Source organism: Electrophorus electricus, chromosome 22, assembly GCF_041902795.1.
Source record: "Electrophorus electricus isolate QZ-2024a chromosome 22, ASM4190279v1, whole genome shotgun sequence".
In the NCBI taxonomy this organism is placed as follows: domain Eukaryota; kingdom Metazoa; phylum Chordata; class Actinopteri; order Gymnotiformes; family Gymnotidae; genus Electrophorus; species Electrophorus electricus.
The window spans coordinates 18,696,467-18,717,237 of NC_137518.1; the positions used below are offsets into that span (position 1 = coordinate 18,696,467).

The window sequence follows — 20,771 nt, forward strand, 5'->3', positions numbered from 1 at the left end:
AGCCTTCTCATATTAAAACCCTTAATTATGGCCTTCTGGCTTTAATTCAGGACTCAGACATACTCTGCAGTTTTTAAATCCAGGCTAAAAACGTACCTGATTACTGTATATAAAGGTACAGCGCCTGTGGCCCCCAGTCTTAGGGTGATGCTGAGGCCTTAGCTGTCCCAGCGCTCTCCCTATTCTAATTTTCTTGGTCTTTTATTAATGTTAATCACAGACTCTGCCCCTCCATAAATGCATGTAAACAGCTATACAATCAGAAGTGTATATACAGCGGTGTGAAAAAGTGTTTGCCCCCTTATTTTATCTTATTTTTTTGTATGTTTGTCACAATTAAATGTTTCAGATCAAACAAACAAATTTAAATTAGACAAAGATAACACAAGTAAACACAAAATGCAGTTTTTAAATGAAGGTTTTTATTATTAAGGGAAAAATATCCAAACCTACATGGCCCTGTGTGAAAAAATGATTGCCCCCCCACTTAAAACATAAATTAACTGTGGTTTATCACATCTTTGGAAAGATGAGTTCAATGTCTCTATCCACACCCAGGCCTGATTACTGCCACACCTGTTCTCAATCAAGAAATCACTTAAATAGGACCTGCCTGACAAAGTAAAGTAGACTGAAAGATCCTCAAAAGCTAGACAGCATGCTGCGATCCAAAGAAATTCAGGAACAAATGAGATATAAAGTAATTGAGATCTATCAGTCTGGAAAAGGTTATAATGCCATTTCTAAAGCTTTGGGACTCCAGCAAACTACAGTGAGAGATATTATCCACAAATGGCAAAAACAAAACCGTGGTGAACCTTCCCAGGAGTGGCCGTCTGACCAAAATTACCCCAAGAGTGCAGCAACGACTCATCCAAGTGGTCACTTTTTGGAAGGTGTGCTGAAGCGCACTTGGGTTCTGCAGCAGGAGAATGATCCAAAACACAACAGCAAGTCCACCTCTGAATGGCTTAAGAAAAACAAAATGAAGACTTTGGAGTGGCTTAGTCAAAGGCCTGACCAGAATCTGATTGAGATGCTGTGACATGACCTTAAAAAGGCAGTTCATGCTCGAAAACCCTCCAATGTGGCGGAATTACAACAATTCTGCAAAGATGAGTGGGCCAAAATTCCTCCACAGCGCTGTAAAAGACTCTTTGCCAGTTATCGCAAACGCTTGATTGCAGTTGTTGCTGCTAAGGGTGGCACAACCAGTTATTAGGTTTAGGGGGCAATCACTTTCACACAAGGCCATGTAGGTTTGGATTTTTCACCCCTTAATAAAAACCTTCATTTAAAAACTTCATTTTTTGTTTACTTGTGTTATCTTTGTTTAATATTTAAATTTGTTTGATGATCTGAAACATTTAAATGTGACAAACAGCAAAAAATAAGATATTAGGAAGGGGGCAAACACTTTTTCACACCACTGTACATCATAACACTGCATAACCACCAGTTCAAATCACAAAAATATTTGTGTTATGTGCAAATGAGTAAAATGTTTGTCATTTGTTTGTTGGACTTACTAAGTGTCGTATAATCATGACTGAATACAAAGCTCTCAAAAAGCCATGGCAGAAATGTTTATTTTGTGTGCACCATGTACTATTAGAGCAGATTATCCAATAAGGAATTCCACTCAGAATCCATCCAGAATGCACGTCACAGCCAACTGCAGGTGTGTGTCCTGGAATGAACCCTCATATGGATATGCGTGTCCGAAATAAGAGATGCATGGTTCTGTCTACCAGCTAAATTACCCACCCATGGCACAATTGATTTCCCATAACGTTTTTTATCCATCCATGCTCAGGGTGTTTCACCCAGTGTATATTTTACTTACTTTCCCCCATTTGCGAGAACAAATTGCGGAAGAAACCTGTGTGACACTGGCAGCACAAAGGAAGCGAGAGGTGCAGGTGAGACAAAAGAGTCTTTATTCTTATGCCAAAATGCCACTGAAACCCTTTCACACTTTCACAAGATGTGTGAGACAAACTGGCAGTCATAAGAAAGGTCTGGGAGAGGTGGGTGCAGTGTCTGCCATACCTCTATAACCCTGGACCTTAAGTAATGGTGAATGAGTAACTGGTTCCATTCAGAGGTACATTTTTATTTTCACATCTGTAATGTAAATTATATTCAGTGTTAACGTATTGTGTATTTCTGTAACTTAATTGATTTGATTTTCACATTTTTTGTTTTGTATCTATTATTTTATTATTAATTATTGTTGCTGTTTACTCATCTTGTGTGGGGGCAATAGTAAAAAATAAAATGCAAAATAAAATATCTTCAATAAAATGCATTCAAAACTACTTTCTGCACATTTCAGCTACGTTTGTAGGCTATAACAAGTGCTAAGTTTCCAAGAGAGCTCCACATTTTCAATATTATGTATTTTTAATACTTACAAATGACAAATAAAGCTGAACCTGATATCATGCTAAAAAAAAAATCAATACTTACAAATGGCAAATAATGCTGAACCTAATATCATGTTAAAAAATAATTGTGAAGTTCCTTTAATAATAACAACAATAGTAACAACTTGATTCTTCATTTAAAATAGTTCTGTAGTTTAGCTGCTTTAGTGAAGGTTAAGGGTCATTTTTGATCCTTGGGACAAGTAGAGCATACAAAATATTAAGAATACACAAGGGTTAAAGCTCTATTAAATGTTTTTAACAAATTGATGACATGCACTCAAGAAAAGAAAGACTAACACACTAATACTAAAACAACTTTACTGAAGTGGGCAACATCATTGCAGATAGATCTCTATCTAGCGGTTAAACACTGAACTGCAAACGAATGTCTCATTCATTTACTTAAGTAACAAGTTTTCACCTGACCATATATTATTTGATCCACCAAAACAACTTGCATTTCTTTCAAATGCAATATTGTACTTCACGTAGAAATTAAAAATAATTGGCTAATAAACAATAAATGACTAAAACACGCAAACGCTGCAATAACCTGGAAGCGGAAGTATGCTGAACACGTGGAAGCCACCCGCTTGGTTCATTTATTCGCGGTATCGGTTTGGTTCTGCGATTGCGGACTTCTCGATCCTAAATAAGTCGATTAATAATTAGCTAGACAGCGAACTATATTTGCGTGTCTTTATGTAATGCAGTGGAGCCCCACGCAGACGTACAAGACTCTAATCTAAAGTGTCTAATAACATCTAGTTGCGTTTTAATTAAAGTAGGCGCCGTTGGAGTTCAGCACCGTGCAGAAATGATCAAGGAGAACCGCTGGAACATCCCACCAAACGCCCCCGCCTGCATGGAGAAGCACCTGGACTCCCTTCAGTGTAGATCCGGTGGGCTTCAGAATTTAGCCAGCAAGCAATTCTAGTCTTGGGCTGTAGCTAAGTGTACGGAATCTAAACGCGAGTCTCACCAAAATTACATCTGAACAAAAAACTATGTGTTTGGCCTGTTATGTTTACCAGAATGGCTTTTAAATTGCTTAGCTAGCACATTTAGGAGTGATTACTAGCTGGCTAGAGTACCTGAACCTAGAGTACCTGAAGCTGTTACGAGGCATGCAGTACTATTTTAAACCATAACTCAAAACGTCCTCTACCAGGAGTTAAAACGTTGAGCGTTAATGCAACTGTCTTATGTTCAGCAGCTGCTTTAAGCAAGTCACTTATACAGTGCAACCTTGTGTCTGTACGTTAATTAATGTAGCATTTTTCTGTTTCTCTCTCAGATGGCATGTTGTTGCTTGGGGCATCCAGCCTAACGGGGCGCTGTTGGCAGGGGTCTATCTGGGTATACAGTGACTCCAAACTGGCACCCAATGAGGGCTTCTGCAAGGCGGGCGTTCAGACAGAGGCTGGACTAACAGAGGCCAGGTGGCTGACTGACAGGACCGTCCTTGTGGCATCCGACTCTGGTATAGCAATTACTGTATCTTAGCACTGCAGCATTCATGTGTACAGTGGCTGACACAGGCTGAAAAAGGGCATAACACGGGACCCCACCAGTGTGCAAAAGCTGTGCTGCAGCATGTATGAAATCTTTCATTCTTGATTAAGATAAACATTATTAGGTAATCCATATCTGTATTAGGTAATCCACATCTGTATATATAGATTTATACTCAATTACCTTGTTACACAACAACTGTAGATATGTTATTATACAAAATAGATCTGTACATTCTGTAGATTGTGTACATATATACCCAACCATATTACACCTGCACTGTACATTCTGTAGATTGTGTACATATATACCCAACCATATACATTGTACATTGTGTATATAATCATAATATGCATATATTGTACATACATTGTTAATATATTTTGTACATACATAGAATATATATATTTATCTTGCATATATATATTTTTCTCTATGCACCCCTGTTTTCTTTTCCTCAGTTTGGACAGAGCACTCTCCACCATTTCACTGAGTTATACTGTGTATGACTATGTATGTGACGAATAAACCGAACTTGAACTTGAACATATTAGAAGTATAACCACATCTCTATGATGAAAACACAACTGTAAGCCTTTAAAATGTATTTCACAAACACCTCCAAAGTAAAACACTTAACATAAAGGAACTCTTAACATTTGTTTCACACATGCACACAAGCAGACAGTGATCATTTCAGTGAGCTATGATCTAGGAGCTTAGTTGTCGGGGATAGCCCCTTTCTGGAACAGCAAGTTTATCCCATTTCCAGGGCACCCCATCACGTTTTCTTCACTATAGGGGCATATGTCAGGAAACATCCCCACAATCTCACACACAGAGACATCTACAGAGACATCTACACTTTTTTTTTTTTCTTTTTTTTTTCTTTTAATCTACTGGAGTGGCTGAATTATTTGTGCTGTGTGGGTGCTATGGAATTATAGGCGTGTGTGTGTGTCTGTGCAGGTGCTGTGGAATTATGGGAGCTGACAGAAGATGAGCGTTTGCTTGTGAACAGGTTTAGTCGGCACGAGCACGATCACATCGTCACTGCGATCAGTCCCACCAGCAGCGCCGGCCATGCTGTAAGCAGCAGCATGGACTGCAGGTCAGCAGGGGGCGCTCTGAGGGAGTCCATGCATGTGCATGTGTGCTTGCTGATCATTCTGAGCTGCTCTTAAAGCTGTTATTTCCTTCCTGGTTTTAGGATCAATGTATGGGACCTGAGTCAGGAGGCTGTGATCAGCACATACAACGGTGAGAGCAGCACTAGTAGCTACCTTAAAAACAGATGTGACCTGTACACACAGACTTTTTTTCTCTTTCTCAGCTCACTCCATGCCAGTGAATAGTGTATCCTGCAGCCCCACAGATGACTCCCTTTTCCTCTCCTGTGCTCAGGTCTGTATCATTTCTCAGAACCATGGACCACTCACATACACCCAGATAACTTTGCTAGTTTGATAGAGTTCTGATGTAGACTGTGCTATGTTGGCATAGACTATGCTGTAGGCTACTTGCTGATTTGTTATGAAGCAGTGAATCCTGCTCATAAATGTGTAGTTATTTGTAATTGGTGGTGTTAATCTTGTCTCACATTTGCTCTCTGTGCAGGATGGCCGTTTGCTGCTATGGGATCGTAGGAAACCTAAACCAGCCTCTCGATTGGGTAGACACGGCCAAACGCACATTTTATTTTTCTTTGCTTTTATTAGTTGTCAGCCTTCATATAACCTAAAGCCATAACCTTGTTTTAAAATGATATACGTAGCAGCTAAATCTGTCTAGAAAAAAACTACACAAAATTAACTTTAATGTGAACTTTAGTGTGTGCTAGCTGGGTAGCATTACTAAGTTGGGGCCTATACACAATTACACACTTCTGCATTATTTCACCATTATAATACACAGTGTTAAGAGTTTTCCTTGCTGTTTTGGGTATATGTGCTTTAGTAATAACAGAATGGTTTTCTGTGTGTACGTGCATGTCTCCCTGTCTGACTGTTTCAGACGTGGCACCTCCTAGCTGCTGTCCGACTACTGTTGTGTGGCACCCTCATCAGGCCAGCACTATCGCATACGGTACTCCATCTCATACAAATTCTACTCCCACAGTCCCTTACTTTACACAGCTACATATTTCACTGTGCTGTACTACAAATGTACAAATCTGCCAGCATTGTAGATGAACCATGTGTGTGTGGTGTAGGTGTGTGTGGTTCAGGAGCGGAGTGTCTATGTGGGCGCAGTGATGCTCCTGTATTTCACTTGGTCAGGCAGAAGAACAAGGTTCTAGCAACACCATACTTATGGGTTTCATTTCCAGGAGCACACACAGTGTCATACTCATGATTGTGTGTTATTGTGCTGGATAAAAGCCAAATGTTATAAATGTAGTTGTTGTGTGTATGTTTGGATCCGTGTATGGATGTCGTCCGTCTCAGGTGATGAGCTGGGTAGGGTTACTCTTAGGGACTTCCAGGCTGCAGGGTGTGTGCAGACGATAAACACACACAGACGCAGAGTGTGTCGCTTGGCCTTCTCTTCACACAGGTACTTGCACAGAGGCTTTTTTCTCTATTATACATGCACTTGTAGATTTGTAATACACATTTTTATGGGCTCAATCACAGGCTCGCACACACACTTTGTTGCTTTGTTTGGCCTTTGTGCAGCTCTCCTCAGCTGGCCTCAGTCAGTGATGACTGCTCTGTAGCTGTGGTGAATGGGGAGTTCAGAGAAATGTGAGTATAGGTACTGCTTCTTATAATTTGTTTATCTGAAGCATAACTGAAGGACAATTAACCAGTGCAAAAACAAATCCCCACATCTCTTATAATGCGGAACTGTACATATTGTTTATGACCTTCACACAACACTGATCCAGCCATATCATTATTAAAAGCTCATAGACACTGAACAAATTATTACAGTCAGTGCCTCTATTATTTTAATGTTTAAATCACAATAGGAGTATCATTTTCACTTCCTGTTGTTTATGTAATAACTGTATCTTGTGTATATCCTCTCCTGTTTACAGATTGGTTGTCTGTGTGTGTGTGTGTGTGTGTCTTTTTTTATAAGCAGCTACAGAGACATTAGGCACCAGGACTTTGTGCGAGGTGTGTGTTGGGCTCCAGCTGGCTCAGATGTGCTGACCACAGCGGGTTGGGACCATCAGGTGCTGCTGCACAGCACGGGCCAGAGAATTTCCTAGATTACATGCATGCACTTACCTGTATGCACACCAACCCACCCACGCATGCATATGGATAAGCTCATGCATAAATTAACACAACCCAAAATATAATACAAACTAAAGAAGAAAACAAGTATAGTTTAAGTATATTTTAAGTGCAAAAGTGCTTATAGTTTGGCAGTTAATGACAGCCTCTGGTTCCTGTTGATCTGTCTGAATTCTCTTAGACTGATCTGGGGTCAAGGTTGATTTAGGTTAAAGGCAGTTACTGGATCTGCAGGGGGAACTTATGATGGATGTCCATTCAGTGCAGCTGCAGTCAACAGGCCATTGGTGCACTTTTTAATGGTGTATGTATATTAAATTGGCACTGAGAAAACGAGCTGAAGTGAACGTTCGGCCTAGTTATTCCTGGAATGTGAAGGCCATGCAAACATCAGCATTTGAGATGTTTTCTGGGTGGAATATATAGCTGAAACAGCATCTTACTTGAGAGCAGAAGCTGCTGTGAACCTTTTTTCCCCTTCTTTTGGAATACTTTGTAATAAAATTCATACAGTATTTCAGTAATGCTGCATCTTTTTTTCTTAGTTTTAATGAACAGACCTCCATACACATATTTCTGATATTTTATTTCTAATGGATGTGCTTAAAACTTAAGATATAAAAAAAACAACTGCGTAACTCAATACACTACCCTAATACTATCTCCCTTTAATAAAAGTATTTAAAAGTGTTTAAATTGTTCTTTAATGCATTCTTTTTACTCATTTGTTATTGAAAGTCTGATCAAACAACATGAAACCAAAGTATAGGGGAATAGTTTTGATATGATTTATACAGTGTGTTTTGATGGTGATTTAATTATGCAGTGTACATGTTTTTATCTTAAATATTGTGGTTTGCTTTCTCTAGCAGCCTCTTAAATCTTTATAGTAACTAGAGGCATCATTTAAGGACAAACTCAAGAAAATAAAAATCTCAACTGCATCTCATCTGCCTCTTGATTAAACACAAGCCAATAAGGCTTTAAAAAACCTTAAGTCTTATTATTGCTTTACCATTAGCCATGAGAGCTATGAAAACTCCTGTTTCACTAGAGCGCTACTGGGCTAGAGCGTTCTGATAACCTGTTCCCAGAGCCTAATCCTAATCCTTTCCTATGGTTCTGCCATTCTCTCTGTCAGTATTTACTGTGTTTTTCATGCTTTGTAGAAAAATCCCAGCACTAGGTGGGCAGTGAAGTCCAATTTAAAAATCCTACTAAAACGGACTCAAAAGTATCTTCAGAAGCCGATGACACACAGTCCTGTTTTATCCGTCGTATATGTTCCACTGTAAGCACATTGGTGAGTTCAACGTGGCAACGGAATAAGTCAAACCTGCTCTTCAGCAGTAGAATGATGAGTACATGTCCCAACCAAACATTACAGCTGGTCTTAATGACACTAAAATATAGTCTTTGTTGAAAAGCTTTACATAATTTCCCCAAATCTGTGCCTCCAAAACTGACTAGATGAAGCGTCAGTTCGTTCTTACTCGTACTTTATATAGGTACAGACGCTTGAGTGTGAGACTGAAGCATGTTTCAGATTCAGAAATTACTTGTGAAGTCACTCTGCTTTGGGCAAAGGTGTGATGGGCTGTTCTGTTCCAGGCCTCACAGTGAACGTCATGCCGTACTGCTGCTTTGACTTACTGCTAAAAAATGGGAGTAAAAATAAACATTTTTAATATATGTTATATTAAAGCTTACTAGACATACAAACATTTTGAAATGAAGCTCCTTTATTTAACCTTCATACACTCACTAAATATACCTGGCAGGTGCTTTGGCAGTTGTGTTTTGAGCTTTCTTGGCCATTTTGGTCTCTAGTTCTTTCATGTCCAGTCCTTGGCCCTGGATGGGAAAACTCTTCGGTTTGGTGGCTGATTTTAGGGGTGGACTGCTCACACCATCATCATCAGACAGAGGTGAGTTCCAGTCATCTCCACTGGGGTCTGCCTCTCGGGTTGGAAGGAACTTGGGGTCCATTTCTAGCATCTTCTTATGCAGGATGCTGAGCAGGGTGGCATGGCTGGCAGAGACAGCAGGGGAAGCCTGTGGAGGAGGTAGAGCTGGGGTCTGGGTTTTAGTTTGGCCTGGGGGCTGGATCTTTGGTGGAGTTGGAGGCTGGATCTTTGGTGGAGTTGGGGGCTGTACTGGAGGAGGGGGAGGGGGCTGGATTTTGGGTTGGACTGGGGCCTGGGTTGGTGGGGGCTTTGGTTTGATCTGAACTGGCATTTTTATTTTTGATTCTGTGCTGGGAGAAGCAGTAACGGGTGCAGGGTTTGTGGATGATGCAGGTTTAGGGAAAGTAGAAGGGCCATTGGTTAAAGAATTGGATTTTACAGGTGGAATAACACTCTTCAGAGGTGGTTCAGGTGTAGGTGTCCTGGTTGGCCCTTTATCTTCTTCATGAGAGTTAGCAAATTCAGGTGGAGGAGGGATGAAGGGAATACCCATAACATTCTCATGATCCTTAACCTGCCCTGGCAGAGATGCTGACAAGGTAGGTTCACCCTGCTTTATGGGACCTATACCAAGAAGGCTGATGGAGGGTGGGGGATTGGGAAACATTACAGGCTTGATGGGTGAGAACTGTGTGATCTGGGCTTTAGTTTCAGGGTCTGTCGTGGCAGCCAGTTTGGGCTGTTCTGTGGAGAAGGATGCAGCATTTGAGGAGACTGTGCAGGAGTTGGGTCTTGTCTCACTGGGCTGGGTGCTGAAGTTAGTGGACTCAGAAGAGCTGCTGCTCTGGGTGCTACTCTGTCTGGACAGCACCGCACGCTGCTTGTCTCGTTCCTTGGCAGCTTTCAGGAGGGCCAGTGGAGACGCTGCAGCCTCCTTCACCCCAGAGCTCTCGTGTCCTCGCAGGACCTGTAGCTTTCTGTTCAGTAATGGGCTATAGCGCGTTCTGCCTGAAGACGCCTGCTGCTCCTTCACCTGTCTTATGTCTTGGGCTGATGGAGACCCTTCTGTTTTGGGGGAATCTTTAATAGGGGCTGGGATTTCCTGTAGCATCCTTACTTTTGAAGGCGCGTGGTTGTTTGGTTTAGTTTGGATGGGAAGTTGGTTGGGTAGTGTTTCCTGCAAGTCCTCTCTTTGGACCTGTAGGTCTTGTTCCAGCTGGAGACCTGAGCTGTTGCACCGCATTGGCTTAGTTGGAGGCCCCAGGCTTTGGGCTGGATTGAGGTCCTTAACTGGAGGGTTTTTCCCATTGACATGAACTCCAACTGGCTTTCCAGAAGAGTCCTCTAGGAGCAGGATGTGCTGTGTCTTTGCCTCTGAGTCTGATTGGCTGTGGAGAACAGTTGTTTTTGGCACATTATACAGCTTGGCCGGGGTTTGTGGGTTGAAGCTGGAAGCTGGGGTTGCTGAGGGTGTGGGAGCAGGCGGAGCTGGTCCAGCTTGGAGTAACTCGAGGCTGGAGGCGGTGTACAGTCTGACAGGCTTTGGAGGAGGTGTCTTCTGGGTTTTGGGAAAGGAGAACTGGGGTTTCTCACCTGGAGGAAGTGGAGGTATGTTCTGGGCTGTGTTTATGTTGTTGTTAATGGGGATCGAGTCTTTTAGGTTAGGGGTGTCACTAGGAGGTTTTGGGGGAACCATAGGTGGAGGCTTGAGCGAGGCCAGGTGCAGTTCCTCTGATGCTATAGAGCCAATCTGTGATGGTGGCTTTGGGGCAGGCATGGAGGGTGGGTGTAGCCTAGCCAAGTCTACAGACGGGTCCGGTTCCCTAACAAATTCTTGTGGAGCAGGGATATACTGAGGTGATGGTGGAATGAATTGGGGTGGTGGAGGTGGTGGGGCCACTGAGGGAGGAGGTGGGATCAAAATCTCTCCCTCTTCTGGATCACTAACAGCAATCAAACCTCCATTAAAGAGTCTTTCAGTACTTCCTATTCATGAAGGAAAAAAACACATACAGCGTATTCATTTCTGGTCAGGCTGATGCACAGTGATACATTATTCAGCTTATGCTGCCTCGATAATATCTACTGATCTGCATGTGTCAGAACCACTTTAACACATTTGAAGATGACCACATCATATTGAGATGATTTCACAGTCTGCTGATTCTTAATAACTAATCAGAACAGAAATCCGCTATATCTGGTTCAATGAGTGATACAACAGTGAGATGAAGGCTGTGTTTTTTGTGTGTGTACTGTCTGTGCTGTATGTTCTGTGTGGACTCACCTGTATGTTTACTCTGGGGTTCACTGACAGGAGGCAGAACAGGAACTTTAGGGGTGGGAACTGCGAATCCCACTATACTATCTCCATACTGACAAGAGAACAAACAGAAAAATGTCACAAGCACTTTACATTTGTAGCATTTAGCTGACACTTTTATCTAAAGCAACTTACAGTTATGACTGAGTACACCTTGAGCAATTGAGGGTTAAGGGCCTTGCTCAGGGGACCAAAACTGACAACTAGGCAGCAGCAGGGCTTGAACCAGCAACCTTCCAATTACAAGTCAAGTGCCTTACCCACTGAGCTACCACACACTTTCTACTTGCATTGTGGGGAAGTGGGAGTGCCTGCCTCAGTGCTCAGTGAACAGGGCTCAACCGTGAGGCAGGGGTGCAGTAGCTGTGTTCTGTCTGCTTTGTGGCTGTTCTGTATGGCTGTGGTGTGTGGAACTATGCTGTAAGCAGGTGTGTCTCTGCTGTGCCTCTCGGTTGGATGCCTGTCTGGCTGGAACACTGACACGCCTCACTGGAGCTCCCTCGAGGTGCACTGAACCAACCAGTTCCTAAAGCTTTCCACTGCATGAGGTTTATCAGCTGCAGGGTCTAAGCTCAACACACACTGGCCCACACCCTTTTTTGCTGAGAACTGTGACAGAAAATCAGAACTGCGGCCCTGGGGCAGGCTGAAGGAAACACCTTTCCCCCCACTCACAATATGCCTATGTTTGTAATTACTTGTGTGTCTTAGCAGCAAACTGTTTTGAAAAGAATGGTAGACATTTTGTAGTTTTTTTGTCACTATTCAATAACATTATAGTTTACTTCAAAGTAGTCTTAATTTTAGTATCGTCTAGGTCAATGTAACATTTGACAGCATGTGATCAGGACAAACCGTGTGTGTGTGTGTGTGTGTGTGTGTGTGTGTGTGTGTGTGTGTGTGTGTGTGTGTGTGTGTGTGTGTGTGTGTAAGAGAGAAACAGAGAATGCAGTCTGCAGTGGGTGAGTGTAAGAGAGAGGGAGGGTGTAGTCAGTAATGTGTGTTCAGCATAACCTCTGCAAAAGCAACTGTAACCCCAAACAAAGCAACTGTATTCAAAACAATCTCAAATCTAATCACACAGATGCTACTATAAGGATTCAAACAGAATCTGTCAGGCTGCAGCTCAGTGGAATTTTCCAATTTTTTCTGCTTTTAGGAAACACAGCTCAGAAAGTTCTGCAGAATTAGCTACAGTGAGACCTTTTCAGTGTCTGCTAGGACTACATTCATGCTTAGACTTTTTGGTGTGTCTAAGCATGAGCAGGTAATGATAGAATCATAGCATGCCCACCAGGTTTAGTCAAAATGCTCATGCCCCTGGTATACAAACCGGACTTCCAACGTGGATGTACAAAAAGAGCCAGAAGGCAGCACAGATCTCCTACTGCCAGACTGAGAATCAGCAAATGTATTAGTACAAATAGTACTGCTTGACACTGCCAAAGCCCTTGGCTTGCTCATTAGGGATCATACATGTGTGTTAACTCTATACTACAGTATCGTACATACAGTATGTGTGTATTTATTCCAAGATACATTAATTATGGGTGCAAATCAAAACTGTGTTTATTAATGATCGGTATCATTAATGATTGTTACCCCATCTTACTGTGTCCAGAAATCCCCAAAATGTATTGTAGTATAGAGTAAAAGTGGGACACACACACACACACACACACACACACACACACACACACACACACACACACACACACACACACACACACACACACACACACACACACACACACACACTACAGGTGAGTAGATGGAATTTTAGCTCTGTACTATGAGTTAGCCATACTTGTCACAGATCAGGCAGGTGCACATTTCTCACTGTTGCTATGGACATTTAATTTTTTAGTGTTAAAATGTGAGGAATGTTCACACTAGCCTGCGTAATGAAAGTAGATTATTTTCCTACTACTCCTGACAGAGACAGTGGTTAGGGACCTCAACTAGTAATTGGAAGGTTGCCATTTCAAGTCCCACCACCAAGTTCCCACTGATGGGCCCATGAGCAAGACCCTTAACCTTCAATTGCTCAAATTGTACTCAGTCATAGCTAAAAGTTTATTTGGATAAACGTGTCTTGTAAATGACCTATACCTTTTCTTCTCTTCATTCTGCATCTCTCTCTCACACACAACAGGATGAGCCTTGATTATAAGCCAAAGGTTGTAGGTGTTTGTGTGTATATGAGCTAAAGGGTACATAAATGGGCTAAGATGAATGTGCTTAAGTGAATGCGTTGGGATGCATGTTCTAGGCTGAGCTAATACTTAGTCAAGTTAATCCTCATTCTTCTGTGTTATATCATATCCTCACATGAATACTCTAGTTGTATCTCACTATCAGTTTTCTTTTAGCTCTGCACACACAGCCCATGCTAAAGTATTTATGTGTTCATTCATTTTATTTTCCCTTGATGTAAAAGTACTTAGAAGTCAAAGGGCCAAACACTGTAGTATACAACACTTACTACAACAGATGAATTGAGTTTACCTGTACCGTGCACATGATCATCAAGGCTGTGGACCAGTTAAATCTAATAAGTGGATTTATATCTAAAGCAGGTGTGCTTGAGCAGGGATATAGCAAACTGCTGAATTCATCTGTTTCCAGGATTGGAGCTATACATGCTTATCTAAACAGTTGTGCAGAGAATCCTGATCCTGGACTATGCAGTACAAAATCGAATTCTAAAATTAATCTAACATACTTGAATCAAGCTCTTCTGTACAGTAAATATGTTAATGACTATGGTAGTGTCTGCATAGGACTGGCTCAAAAAGAGGTGAATTGCTAATTCCTGCTCTTGCCTTAAATATTCGATATCTCAGAATCAGTGGGTACTAGAAGCAAATATGAAAGTGCTGTGCATAAGTTCAGTTATCTGATCTGATTTTGATTTGCATTTTAAATAAAGTACAGCAGTCTGATTGTTTCATTTAGTCAATCCAAAATAGATTACATTATTTTGGATACTGGCTCTTGCAGTGCTAAAGCTGACATGTTACCACATCTTACCAGACTGACATGTTTGACTGTGGGTCTTGCCCGGACTTTGGCTGTGCCGGACTCTGGGATAGTGTTTGAGTCCAGCACCAGGTCCAAGTTATCTGAAAAACACATAGCAGCTGCAGTTAGTTTCAAATAAAGCAATCAGAATCAATACAAAGCATGTTAAATATTATGAGCCCACAAAAAGATTTCAAGTATTCCTTCCATAACAATAACATTGGAGTAAAGTGAGAGCACCTGGATTATATTCTGCCAATGATGTTAACTCCATAATAAACAGTATCTACTGCAGTCAAAGTGTTTTATTCACATTTATTATACATATATTTATGTACAGTTTTCCATAATAATTATTTCCATATTAAAAGTTACTTTGGCTAATAACACTTCCCAAATTAAAACTACAAGTCATGAAGTTAAATAAAACAAAAGTGTTTAATCTCAAATTAACCCCTTTCGGGTATATGTTCTACTTCCCACTCTTACCACTGTCCCCTTTTAAATATAGGTTTTAAATTAATCTCTTTAAATTTAGTCATTGACCGCCTATTTAAGGAAAAAGATTTCATTTGCTAAATGCTTTGTTGTGATGACATAGAATGTAAAAATAAAACACTGAAGAAACAAGTATGGCTGACTATAATTTATCTATATTAACAAGAAATATTTTTTCTTCTCCTTCAGTGATACACACAAAAATCTTCAGCCCTCTAAGCGCTTGTGTGAGTGAATAAGTGAAAGGGCAGTTGAGTTACAATCAGGGTTCATGAGGTGCTTCCCATCTTAAAAGCTCCAGAAGCAAAGAAATGAAGCTGATGAACTGAATATCCTTTCCTGTTGAGCACTGAACGTCTGAAATATCTCACATCATAGCATAACTTAAACTCACTGGCTGCCTTCTTAATTTGTCTTAAACAGGATTACTGTTTGTTTATCAATTCAAGGTAGGCTTATTTCCTGCGCACTGATAGAGGGCTTCGGGTGCCTTTGTTAAAAGCTTGTTTAGTTGAGAATCTCCATTATCAGTACAGTTAGATAGTGTAAACATTAAAATTACAGAGTCACTGACATACCACACACACAAACTGCACCATCTTACATGTGTTATTATAGGAAGCACTCAGTTAGAAATTTTACCACTTTTTAAACAAGATTTAAATTGTGCTTTACAGAAAGGTCACTTCCCCTGCACCTTATCAATATGCCAGTGGCACACCAGGACCAACCGTAACAAGACCAGCACCAAACCAGCAACAGTCCAGTGGTAGATCAGTGAAGACTAGTGAGAGAAGTTTTATTTGTTCTATAACCAGAGGTGTGAGCTGTGCCTTAGCATGAAAGGGATTGAGTCTGTAACAAGCTATTGCTGTGATTCTTACCACCGAAATAGAGATAGAGGCAGGTGCAAGTTCTAATAACTCTAACCCACTGTAGATGTAAGCAACTGTACTGCAATGTTCTGCACACAAATGTCACAAGACTGTATGTACACACTTCCAATATCTAGGTACAGATTAATAGCCACTGAAAATCATGGTTATGAGTGATTGTGATTTAGAGAGAAGCAGCCCTTTCTGACACTCCATTTCTGTCTCACAGCCTAATGATTTCATGATCACTATACGTTAACTCTAAAAGCTTTCTGACATATGAATAGTGGTTTACAAAATTACCCGTTGTCACTCAAAATGTTTACCCTAAGAACACACTTCTCAAAGGCCTGGAATTTCTTACTCAGATTGTGTATATCACGTAGCACTAAAGAGGGTGTCGACATCTTGTGTTTTCACCTGTGGTTTCACATATTTTTAAAATCCATTCCGCAATTTAGAACATTTGAGATTTTAGAATAGGCCTAGATTTGTCTTTAACAGTGCACGCTTTTCTTAGCGAATTTGTCATTCAAAAATTAGGCCTCAAAATTAGCATGTTTTTCTTAAAAAATCTTTAATAAACTGTCAATATTTTACTGTTTCCCGTGCAAAAATGAAAGTCGAATAAACATTTAAAACGAGTAGCCCTGTTTTTAAGTTCCTATTACAACAGACTGTAGTATTAGAACCAGTTGTAGAAAAGCTATACATTTATTTAACTTTTTAGTGGTATTTTAATAGTTGGTATTTTTAATACGTTGTTCTTTTTTTACACTGACGGTGCACTCCAAACCACACATATTTATCATGTGTAATAGAAAAATTAGGTCATACATGGTAAACCTAAAAATTCGGACTAAGAGCCATGTTCCCGTCAGCCTCAACCTAAACAATATTCACTGTTGCCTATCACAGTCAAGTGCAAAGGTCCCACATACCCATATGGCTCATTTTATTAGTCACTTATTACAGTGATCGAAAAACATTCTACAGTTAATAGGTAATCACAAAAATCTTACCTATGTCCTTAATTTGAACATTGGTGTCGAAAAGAGATGTACTCTTTCGGTTCAAAAAGTTTAGAGAGCCTTTCTTCATATTACTGTCACCTGTTTAGTTTAGCCAGAACTATTAACACAGCTTAAAGTCTCATTGTTAGATGAGATGTTTAATTTCGAGCAGTGCCCTGTGGCTTGATGGCGCTTTCGGTAGGTCGGCAGATGAATACGCAGGACTCGCTGATTTGTGTAAACTCATCTGGAGAAAATGGCCACTTGCCGTCACCTCCTCTCACCCTCCCACCGTCTGCGAAGGTGAGGTTAAACATTCAGCTCCTCCTGAGTACCTGAAACATTATGTATTGGAATGTCTGTCAACTTTCTTCCACACCCTCCAGTTAGTCACAGGTATCCAAGGACTCACCATATAATAAAAGCCAAATCAACGCAAATATGTGTTGTCATGGCAGCATGACCATTCGGTTTTAACGACACTTTGTTTAGTCGGGATACCTTAACGTTCTCTGTATAGTTTCAGCTTTGCTTAGGTGGTGGTGTTATTAACTATTAGTAACAACGTTTCCAGTATGTTGTGTAGCATTGAAATATGACGTAACCCAGAACTTCCCTTCCTAATGAATGTGGAATTCTATGGATTTCAGCATGCGCCACGGTGAACCAACAGCGCATCTTAATGCTTTAATTTCAGTTAGGAATCTGGAGACTACGGAGTTCCTTCTTTCATCACCCAGCATCATCAACCAGGCTCATTCAAATGGCCAACTATTCATGTATGTTTTAATCAGTACTCTTTTTCTGTATAATTAAACTTGATTGTTGCAAGACACCTTGTTTTTGATAGGGGTTTTGTTGGAGGTGTTTGGTAATTTGAGGGTTTCAGTGGCAAAGATCATTTCAATTTATGTAGTAATCTGAATGACTGCTCTATACGCAACACTAACAAGAACAAGTGGAACTAGAGATACATATGAGCTGTTGAAGTCATGGGAAATCTTGAATAATGTTTTCTTTTCAGTCATGATGTTACATGTTGGCTAACCTGAGGCCTGCCTCATGTGCTCTCTGATGATGTCATTAATGGACCATCCCTCTGTGTGTACATAAGGAGAGTCACACTGCTCCTCCTGGTTTGGTTGGTTTGGTGATGGAGACTGGACCAGTCTGTCCTGTTTGACAGGTCAGAACAAGCTGTTGCCATGGTGACAGTGTCATCATGCTTTGTAATGTTTAGAATGTCCTTTGTATTTCAGAGTGCTGGTGAACCGCTTACTGCTTACTTTAAAACACGCAGGATGAGACATGGTGTCATTGAAGACACCATGTGTGGTTCCTGCAGACCTGGACAAATTACCTATGCACTCCATTTACCTGTACACTCCGAAATGTGATTGCCCTGTTATAGTATGTGTAAGAACATGATGGAATAAAAGGCTTTGCTGGATTCTGTGCGTCATGTCATGGTTGACCCCTCTTTGTATCCTTGTCTCCATGGTTTCCCTGTCTCATGTCACTATCTCATTTTCTCCATTCTTGTTCCAGTCCCTGTTTTGGTTTTCACCTCATTTGTATCTCCTGTGCATTGTTAGTGCTCATTACCCTGTGTATTTAACCCTGCGTTTTTCCCTGTTAGTTTGCTGGTCTTTGTGATTCTATGCCTCTATCTTGTTTGTGCTGCCTGCCATTGTTAATCCATGCCTCTGTGTTATATGTAGTTGAATATACTAAGCCCTATTGTGTTTGCTCTGCCCATTTTTCTTACCCTGTTTGTATAGTTTGTGTTCCTTATTGTAGCCTGTTTCCCTATTCTGTTATCGTGTGTCTGTCTCTTTTGTTTACTATGTATTGCTGGACTGTGACTATGACTCTGATTATGGATTTGACCTTAATAAATCTTGCTCTTCTCAGCGTGTGCGTTTGCATCGTAATCGTGCAACGTTACACATTTTTGGAAATATGTGTGTTTGAGGGCTGTCCGGGAGAAATTCTGTACCATAGCAAAAGGATAACTCATGTAATAGAAGTCTACGTAACAAATCCCATACAGTTTATGTGAGAAAAATAAACCTGTCACGGTCTACCAGGCACCCCACTTCAGAGACACGCCCACTGACACACGCGTACATACACTGCACCTGTACTGTTCACAGAGTCCCGAGTACTGATCAGATTCCCCTGTTCCTTGTTAGTTCCCTCTCCCTATATTAAGCCCACAGATGCTCTCTTTCAGTGCTGCGCATTACTCATCTGCTGTGCCGTAACACCTCCTGCTGCTTTGCTGCATCTCAGAACTTTCGAATTTGTACTGCCAGCTGATTAGATTTTGCTGTTTTGTTGTATCCAGCTCACTGCTGGTTGCAGGTAGGGACACAACAGTTTCACAGTTAGCTTAGAACACAAGCTCTTTCTAACATAGAAGGTTGCTGCCTGCCACACACACACACACACACAAACACACAGATAGGGAGAGATAAAATAGGGTACATGGTAGCACAGGTTATGTTGAACATTTATTCAAACTTACATTTTTTATTGTAGATCTTATTGTTCATATGCTTTTAAATATACAAACACAAAATTTGGAGAGTGAACTACTGAATGTGCTCCTGCTCATCAGTCTTGTTTTATATTTCTGGTCATCAAGTTATGTAGCACTCTGGGTGGGTGATATCAGAAACGCTAAATCTACATAAATGGGGTGCATCAGTATGCAGAGATGTGTTATAAGAAAATGAGATGTATACAGGTGAGCACTATAAGGCTAATACTGACAGTTTCGGTTGATATGTAGAACATGCAGAATCCTCTAAAGACCATGATGCCAGTCAACACCAGCAGAAACAGGGTAGTGGACAAGCAGCTGGACGTCTCATCTTCTCCTGGAGACAAAAGGAGCAAAGTGCTGGAATTCTGTTAACCCCCTGAGTTACCCTACGCAGCACACCCAACGTCCCATATCACCTGTGTAGCTTCCTCTCGCTCCTCTCCAGTTAAGTCACGAACAGAAGGCGTTCTTGATTACAGGCGTTTATTTTGCACGTCCATGCCTTCAAACATCAATGAGTTCTCAAGGCGTCACATTAACTCAAAAATGGGAAAAGAAAGGAAACCACAGGCTCTGCAAATCTTCAAGCTTTAGTTGAACTCAAACTGTTCTTCACCAAACCACACAAAATATGTTATGTTCCTCGTGGCGATACAAATTGTCTCTCCAATAATAACAACCTGACTACAACAAGAACAATTCCATCATGGTTCCTCCACCTATGAACATGCTCCCAACTATATTTGTCAACTGACAAACAACTACTCCACTAAAATAGAGGTTAACAAAACAAGAAAGGCTTAACCCTATAACTGATTGTTGTCAGCCACAACCTCCAACTCACACCAACCTGCGGCTTCCGCTTCTCATGGGACACGGACCAGAGGTGGAGACACACTGACATCTCATCTGGCAAATATGTGAAAGAAGCCACTTCTCTCCAATAAAAACATCAAGGATAGACTGACATTCTGCCATAAGTATAGGGATTTGACTGGAGAGGACTGGAGTAAAGTTATTTTCTCTGATGAAGCCCCCTTTCAGACTGTTTGGGACATCTGGAGAAATGATTGTCTGCATAAAAAAAGGTGAGCACTACCATACGTCCTGTGTCATGCCAACAGTGAAGCATCCTGAGACCATTCATGTGTGGGGTTGCTTCTCATCCAAGGGAGTGGGTTTGCTCAAAATGTTGCCTAAGAACACTGCCATGAATAAGAAATGGTATCAAAACATCTTCCAAGAGCAAATTGGTGATAAACAGTGCTTTTCCAGCATGATGGAGTACCCTGTCACAAGGCAAAAGAGATAACCAAGTGGCTCTGTGAACAAAAAATTGACATTTTGAGACCATGGCCTGGAAATGCCACAGATCTCAATTCCAT

The 20,771-nt window shown here is 41.1% G+C and overlaps 2 protein-coding genes and 1 long non-coding RNA gene across 6 annotated transcripts; 2 read left to right on the forward strand and 1 right to left on the reverse strand.

Annotated features, from left to right (window-relative positions):
- The first annotated feature begins 3,011 nt into the window (after positions 1–3,011).
- wdr77 (WD repeat domain 77) lies at positions 3,012–7,885 on the forward strand. 2 transcript variants are annotated; one of them, XM_027032373.3, is made up of 10 exons: positions 3,012–3,334; positions 3,730–3,915; positions 4,917–5,058; positions 5,158–5,207; positions 5,281–5,351; positions 5,565–5,619; positions 5,961–6,032; positions 6,395–6,503; positions 6,626–6,694; positions 7,038–7,885. In XM_027032373.3, the coding sequence occupies exons 1-10, from the start codon at positions 3,250–3,252 to the stop codon at positions 7,165–7,167; spliced, it is 969 nt and encodes a 322-aa protein (XP_026888174.1). In that variant the 5' UTR covers positions 3,012–3,249; the 3' UTR covers positions 7,168–7,885. The 2 variants fall into 2 exon arrangements, with proteins under 2 accessions (XP_026888174.1, XP_026888175.2); XM_027032374.3 differs by having other exon boundaries at positions 6,991–7,129.
- A 43-nt stretch (positions 7,886–7,928) lies between these two features.
- Positions 7,929–16,985, reverse strand: LOC113591747 (uncharacterized). 2 transcript variants are annotated; one of them, XM_081705646.1, is made up of 5 exons: positions 16,845–16,985; positions 14,468–14,550; positions 11,390–11,477; positions 8,970–11,088; positions 7,929–8,850 (listed from the first exon to the last, which is right to left on the reverse strand). In XM_081705646.1, the coding sequence occupies exons 1-5, from the start codon at positions 16,921–16,923 to the stop codon at positions 8,763–8,765; spliced, it is 2,457 nt and encodes an 818-aa protein (XP_081561772.1). In that variant the 5' UTR covers positions 16,924–16,985; the 3' UTR covers positions 7,929–8,762. The 2 variants fall into 2 exon arrangements, with proteins under 2 accessions (XP_081561772.1, XP_026888173.2); XM_027032372.3 differs by having other exon boundaries at positions 14,459–14,550.
- A 12-nt stretch (positions 16,986–16,997) lies between these two features.
- Positions 16,998–18,285, forward strand: LOC118240394 (uncharacterized). 2 transcript variants are annotated; one of them, XR_004775398.2, is made up of 3 exons: positions 16,998–17,138; positions 17,533–17,614; positions 17,860–18,285. It is a non-coding gene; the product is annotated as an uncharacterized LOC118240394 (long non-coding RNA). The 2 variants fall into 2 exon arrangements; XR_014119420.1 differs by lacking the exon at positions 16,998–17,138 and having other exon boundaries at positions 17,165–17,614.
- Positions 18,286–20,771: the final 2,486 nt, after the last annotated feature.